This window comes from Engraulis encrasicolus, chromosome 5 (assembly GCF_034702125.1).
Source record: "Engraulis encrasicolus isolate BLACKSEA-1 chromosome 5, IST_EnEncr_1.0, whole genome shotgun sequence".
Taxonomy (NCBI): domain Eukaryota; kingdom Metazoa; phylum Chordata; class Actinopteri; order Clupeiformes; family Engraulidae; genus Engraulis; species Engraulis encrasicolus.
Window position 1 is genome coordinate 12,220,327 of NC_085861.1, and position 7,500 is coordinate 12,227,826.

The 7,500-nt window shown below is 45.1% G+C and overlaps 1 protein-coding gene across 2 annotated transcripts in view; it reads left to right on the forward strand.

Moving 5' to 3' along the window:
- The first annotated feature begins 4,536 nt into the window (after nt 1-4,536).
- Nucleotides 4,537-7,500, forward strand: part of tgfbr2b (transforming growth factor beta receptor 2b) — a 53,684-nt gene continuing 50,720 nt past the window's right edge. Inside the window, exon 1 of one of the 2 annotated variants that reach the window (XM_063198682.1) lies at nt 4,537-5,335. In XM_063198682.1, coding sequence (XP_063054752.1) covers nt 5,254-5,335 — 82 coding nt within the window. In that variant the 5' untranslated portion in view covers nt 4,537-5,253. The remainder of the gene's footprint in view (nt 5,336-7,500) is intronic. The other variant, XM_063198681.1, reaches the window with a different exon arrangement.

The window sequence follows — 7,500 nt, forward strand, 5'->3', positions numbered from 1 at the left end:
GGGTGAATTTTGACATTCGAGTTTCTAACACCACAAAAAGAAGGCAGAGAGACTTTTAAAAAATTGGGTGCAACAGTCAAATGTTCTAGCAAACAGCTTCCTTCTCGGAGGTTTGCACTCTCACTCTGAGTGCATTTCTAGTTTTCAATGCTAATATCCCAAGATTATTATATCTCTGCAGCCATATTCTACAGTATACTGTATGGTCATTTACAATGGACACATCTCCACAGTCTGCATGGTCCAGGGTGGGTGAAATATACACAACACAGAAAGTTAGCACGTGTATTCACCACTTAATATGGATTGTGTGGTACGTGCATGTGTCTGTAGGCTACTCGCAAGTGTGCGTGCCTGAGTGCACGTGTGTGTGTGTGTGTGTGTGTGTGTGTGTGTGTGTGTGTGTGTGTGTGTGTGTGTGTGTGTGTGTGTGTGTGTGTGTGTGTGTGTGTGTGTGTGTGTGTGTGTGTGTGTGTGTGTGTGTGTGTGTGTGTGTGTGTGTGTGTCTGTGTCTGTGTCTGTGTGTCTGTGTGTCTGTGTGTGTGTGCTTATGCTCCACAGTTTGCACACACACACTCACACCCTGACACCCTGACACACACACGCACACACACACACACACACACACACACACACACACACACACACACACGCACGCACACACACACACACACACACACACACACACACACACACACACACACACACACACACACACACACACACACACACACACAGAGAGACTCAGTGACCCTGTGTGGAGCAGGAGCATGAGCAGGATGGGTGGGAGGTCTGCAGGCTGCCTGCCCTGCGTGGCTCCCTGCCAGATGCAAGTGCTACCGGGACCAGTTCAGACCTGCCCACCCCGAGACGCCCACGCTGGAGCCACTGGTCTGCGGGGAGAGGGAGAGAGAGAGAGAGGGAGAGGGAGGGAGACATAGAGAGAGGGAGAGATACAGAATGATACAGAGAGAAAGAGAGCGTAGCCTATATCTGCAGTTTGTGTATTTGTGTATGTGTAGTATGTGTTTATCTGCAGTGTGTGTGTGTGTGTGTCTTTCTGTCTGTCTGTCTGTCTGTCTGCCTGCAGTGTGTCTGCGGTCTTAAGGGTGGTTTATGCCTCCAGTCCAGCGTCCCTGCGTCGTAATGCAGTGAGCCGCGCAGTTAACGTAGTGAAGCCCCCCCCATCACGCAGGTACTCTGGGGCACCTCCCCAAAATTGTGTCTCGACGCAGGGAGCGACGGCGTGAAAGGGCGAAAATAGGTCTCTGATTGGTCCTCTCGACCAGCCTGCTCTGTCCTCGAGTCGAGAACAAGCGCTACTTCCTTGTTCTAACCTTCGTCGGTCTACGGACTGTGAGCTCTTCATTAAATAAGTTGCCCGTGCTTTGTTGTTTGATTTATTTACACGAACCAAAGACAACACATGCGCTTGCAAGTTACGACGCTGAAGTTATTTGGACAGTTGAACAGTGGTTCCGAGGTCGAGGAAACATTCCGCTTCGTCCTCGACAAATGAGCCACTTCTTTGTTCCAAACTACCACTGTGGCTGCCAGTGCGATCAAACATGCACGTGATATAAATATTTAATGTTTCATTTTCATTCTCGTCGAGTCTGTGATGCTAAAAAACAACCGACACGTCTATTTTACTCTTTGTATTGAAGGCAGTTTGAGCGTGGAATGCCATCGCGCAGACCGTGCTTCAAAACAGGGCATAAACCAAAATTAACTGCATCATGGCTGCGACAAGCTCACTCTGTGGCACAAGTAGGAAGCATAACCCGCCCTTTAGTGTGCAGGAATACGACAGGGGAAAGGCAAAAACTGGAGGGAGAAAAACAAGTGTGCACCACCAGTCTGTGGCCTGACCAGCACTCCTCACGTCTGTGAGCTACACCAGTCTGTGGCAACGGTTGCCAGATAAGACTGATGATTTCCAGCAAAAAAATGCTGAAAACCCCGCCTGGAAGTACTGAATCCCGCCCAAGTCTATGGCCATAGAAATCAATTCTGTTGATTTCTATGGCCATAAATCTGTAGAGAAACCCGCCCTAATGCTCTTTGTACCTCATTTTACTCACAGACGGTCATTCTAAGCAGCCCAGTTGGGCGGAAAACAGCCCAATCTGGCAACACTGTCTGTGGCCAGCCCAGCTCTCCTCGTGTCCGTGAGCTACAGCAGTCTACAGTATGTAGCCAGTAGGTTACTCCTATAGCAGTGATTCTCAAACTTTTTCAGACCGAGGACCACTTTGTCCCCCGAAAATGTTCAGAGACCACCTGTCAACTGAATTGACAGTTGACAGGTGCTATTTTGACACATTTTATTCATATTTACAACTAAGCCTGTCTCTTATTGTGGTGAAAATGAGACTTCTGCTACATTTAGCTTTGCAAGAATGTTACAAAATATAGCCTACTGCTAGCTTGTCTTGGAAAAGTAGCCTAGAATGAAATCCCCCCATGGACCACCACATAAGCTCTGTCGCAGACCACCTGGGGTCCCCGGACCATACTTTGAGAATCACTGTCCTTTAGTGTCTGTGAGCTACAGCATTGCCACAACCACAGCAGAGCCCATGAATGATCATCTTAACCAAGAGGACAATTAGAGAGTCCACAATGAGACACTTTATGAGGGTGCACAACACACACATGCACACACATGCACACACACACACACACACACACACACACACACACACACACACACACACACACACACACACACACACACACACACACACACACACACACACACACACACACACAGACAGGCAGGCCTTGCCACACTCAGACTTGTTAAAGTTGCACAATGAGCCCTGAGACGATGATCTCTCTGGCAAGTGTCACTTAAATGCCTGGCTGCCCGCTTGGAGACCGCAGTCTGGTGCAGAAAGGTCACATTGGAGCATGGAACGCTGAAGGGGACATGCCATCACACACAAACACACACAGACACACAGACACACAGACACAGACACAGACACACACACACACACACACACACACACACACACACACACACACACACACACACACACACACACACACACACACACACACACACACACACACACACACACACACACACACACACACACACACACAGCCACCGTCAGACACATATGCTGAAAAAAAGATAAAGCTATGCTCTCTCTCCCTTTCTCTCTTTCTCTCTCTCTCTCTCTATCTCTCCCTCACACACACACACACACACACAGTTTGATTATTTTATTTGGGAGGACCAATAATTATTGAGAAACAATACAGCGCCCCAAACAATATTAAAGTAGCAATAATGTGTCTTCTACATAAATGCAAAAGTTATACTGGCCTGAAGCCTATTCAGGGGTACAAGTGGCATCTCCTCCTCCAAATATGCAGACTGCAGATATTGAACAATACTTCGCTGTTTTGCTTTCTTCTTATTTAGTCCAGCTATTTGCAAACCTCTGACACACAATTTATGAACATGGCCAAGGCTACCATAGATAAGTGCCACCATGGATGTTTTGTAGCCACTTTCTGTCAATGCATGAATTACTGGTTGATACTTAACACATTTTTCAGCAAAGCACAGGTCCATATATGCATCAAAGCAGCATCCTATTTCCACAACTGTGATGGTTTTTAGAGTCTCATCCACAAGAACAATGTCAGGGGTGTTAGGGCAGTCTTTAAAGGGACACTGTGTGAGATTTTTAGTTGTTTATTTCCAGACTTCATGCAGCCCATTCACTAATGTTACCTTTTCCATGAATACTTACCACCAGCATCAAATTATAAGTATTCATTATGACTGGAAAAAATTGCACTTTTTCATACATGAAAAGGGGGATCTTCTCCATGGTCCGCCATTTTGAATTTCCAAAAATAGCCAATTTTACCTGCAAAAATGACTGTACTTGGACCATACTAGAAAATCTTTGTTTATTACTTAGTAAACTTTCATGTAAAGATGAAATTTGGCAATTGGCAAGCCAGTTTCAATGAACAGGATAGTTGCAGTACCTTTTTTGACCATTTCCTGCACAGTGTCCCTTTAAGGAGATTGTCCAGAACATCATTTTTCTGTCTGTGTGTACAAGTGTTGGTCCATGTAGACATACACACACAGACACAAATGCACACACGCACACACACACATGTGCGAGCGCGCGCGCACGCACACACACACACAAATACATTATACAGGCCTATTTTACCTTTCCCGAAAACATATTTTCAAGTCAAGTCAAGTTGGTTTTATGCACTGGTCATACAAAGAATTTGAAATTACATTTCTTGCTTTCCCATGTAGACATAGACTAATCTAGGTAAGGACATAGACAGTATAGACATAGACAGTACTCATACACAGTAAAACATGCAGTGTTAATTCAACACTTTGAGAGTTGATTTAACATCTTCCAGAGTGTATTTGGTCCCAGAGTACTCTCTGAGAGTTGAATTAACACTACATTTTTTACTGTGTACATGGACATAAGACAGTATGGACATAGACAGTGCTCATACAGACATTTTAAATTCACTGGCTAAAAATACATTTGAAAAAATAAAATATAGTATCCAGTCCAGTCTCCAGTCCAGTCTCACTTTCCGGCCTGAGTTATGCAGATGCTCAAAAGTAAATAACTAACCTCTGCATTCTAAACTTTGCAGTTAACAGGGCCGCCTTCTAAATTTGAATACACTATAATAACAGACTGGAGTTAAAGATGTGTGTAGCCAGAGAGAGACAGAGGGGAGAGAGAGAGAGAGAGAGAGAGAGAGAGAGAGAGAGAGAGAGAGAGAGAGAGAGAGAGAGAGAAAGAGAGAGAGAGAGAGAGAGAGAGAGAGAGAGAGAGAGAGAGAGAGAGAGAGAGAGAGAGAATGAGTGTGTGTGTGAGAGAGAGGGAGTCTGGCTGAGGCGAAGAAGTCCTGCCCTCTCTCTCTGAAAGATTTCCTGTTGCAGCTGAGCCCCGAACTGAGCTAAGGAAAACCTGGTGACTCAACCCACAGTGCAGCCAGTCAGTCAGTCAGATTCCTCTGCTGTGAGTCGAAGCCTCGGAGTCGGCCGCGTAGAGGAGGGAGGGTACGGCACGGGACGCTGCCTGACTGTGAAGCGTAGGACTCTTTCTGCAACTCCCGTCCCACGTCTTTTGCAGCAGAAAGTTTTCCTCACAACAGAAGAATCGTTGTTTTTGTTTTTTAACACAGGGGAAAACAAACCGCTTGTGATACTTGTGGAAACGTGGTAACAGTCGTATGGAGAGTTTTCGAATTTCGTCGGTGAGGCTGGGCGCCTTCTACCTCATCTGTGTGACCGTCTTGAGCCGGAGTGAAGTCGGTGAGTGGGTTTTGGTTGACACTCTTCTTCGGAGCTCTCACAGTGAATACGAGCGTGACGTGCACACACTAAGCTTCTCTTCGGGTGTAAATTACAGCAATGTTTGCCAAGCTGAAAGCATGCATTCATTTTTTTAGTTTCTGCTGCTGCCATGGAACAGCTTGAAACGCAACAGGTGATAGCCTACTGAACTTTTACAGTGATACGCCGCCCGCATTTTTCTACCCGGTTATGTAATGTTGATGGTTGTTAATGTTTCTTTTCACTAGTTTGTAATTACACTTGCCGTGACCATATGAAAGTGAGAGTCCATTCACCAAAAGTTAATCGTCATTGAATAAAGGCGTTCTTGGTTTGTCAGCGCACGCTGGCTGCGCGGACGGCTGTCAACAATGACATCATTCTGGTAATAATTAACTTTTGCCCCCATGAGGACCTCTCAGTCGAAAGTTGCGAAACACATCTCAGCAGAGCTATTCATATTCCGATTAATGAACATATGAATGGCATAGATGATTTGGATTTCATTTTATGCTCATTTTGCACGCTTGGTTTTGACAAGATTTGCGGGACCTGACTTTGTTTATCCATGACATCAAGTTGGCAGTGTTCATGTTCATACAGATGACGTTCAGATGTAGATCAATTCAACAATAAACAGTTGTGGATGTTAATGTGGAACTGGACCTGAAGTGCACTTTATAGCTTGCCGTGACATTAACTGTGACGTATGGCATAGCTTAGTTTGAAGGAAAGCACTTGTTTTTGCAGAGTATTTCAACTGAAGCAATGCAGGGCCGCATTGGAAGTGGTGTGACAAGTCTCCCTTGGGCATGATTGTTTGGAATTTAGTGGAAACATGACATTGTTCCCCCAGAATGCTAGATGTAGACTATAGAATGCTGTATACATCAAGTGTTTGTTGTATTATTATTACGCTGTGGCCTAGGCCTATATATTTTTGCCTTTGTTTTTGCAAACTGTTACCTTTTTCAGTCATTGTTGTGAGATTGTCCTTGAAAAAGTTATTGGGCTATGAGCTGAAGTTACTATGTTACTTATTTGAGCCCAGGGACGCGTTATCCTATGGTGCAACCGGTGCAGCAGCACCGGGCCCCGCCACTAGAGGGGGCCCCGGACGTCGTGAGATTGGAAAATATGAAACGATATTTTGAGACAATCAATTGTATTTTTGATGCATTTCGCCATCCGTAGACAAGCAGAGGCGCATATGCATATCTTGTCACCAGGCTAGACAGGCAGCTTGCCCCCCCCCAAGACTGTAGCTGGGGAACAGTAGTGGCGATTTGTTACAAGTGTTCTTTCTTTTTAATTTTCGCGTGGCCCCCCTACTGAGCCTAGAATCGCCTCTGCATGCACGCAGGAATCGGACGTCTTCGGAATAATCATTTCAGTCAGATGCTTCTGGTTGTGTGCCACCAGTGAAAACGGTGGTCAATATTTTTTGAGTTTGATGATGGGCTACTGTCTAAAAAAGATGTGAGAAACTCGGCGTCAGCACTTGCTTCAGATTGTACGGATAAACTTCAGCCCGGCATGGATTAACGCATTGAAGAGAAGGTAGGCAATTGTTGTAATGTCAGTGTTATAATCGCTTTTTGTAATGGTTGCATAGCGATCATGGACTTGTGCAATCATGTAAGCTAAGCAAACAAGAGCACAGCACACCAACCTAACTTTATCTTATTCTATAGTTAAAACATGGGGAAATAAATCACGCACCCAACTGCATTCGCGAAACAAAAGTCTTGCATGGCGCGGCGAGGATCACTTCTGAGGTGTTATTTAAAAAGTGTTCACAATAATGCTGCATAGCAAGTGCACCAACCAGCACTCAAAGTTCTGACAGTCTGACAACAACAGGGCAAGCCAAGGATTTAGCAAACACTAAAATGATATAGTCGCATTTTCCTAAAGCACTGTTATGGCCATTTCCCTAAAGCACTGTAATATGCTCTGTCAGCGTAGCCTATATCTTTGCGTTCGGGTTTGTGTTCAGTTATGCCCGGGTGCCACTCGCAGATTGTTCAGTTAGCAAGTGGCTCTCATCTGGGAGAAAAAAAAACTTGTGTCATACATCCACATCTTTGCACCGTAGTCTACTGTATGATTGCATACTATTGCAGTGTAATGCACCATCTAGA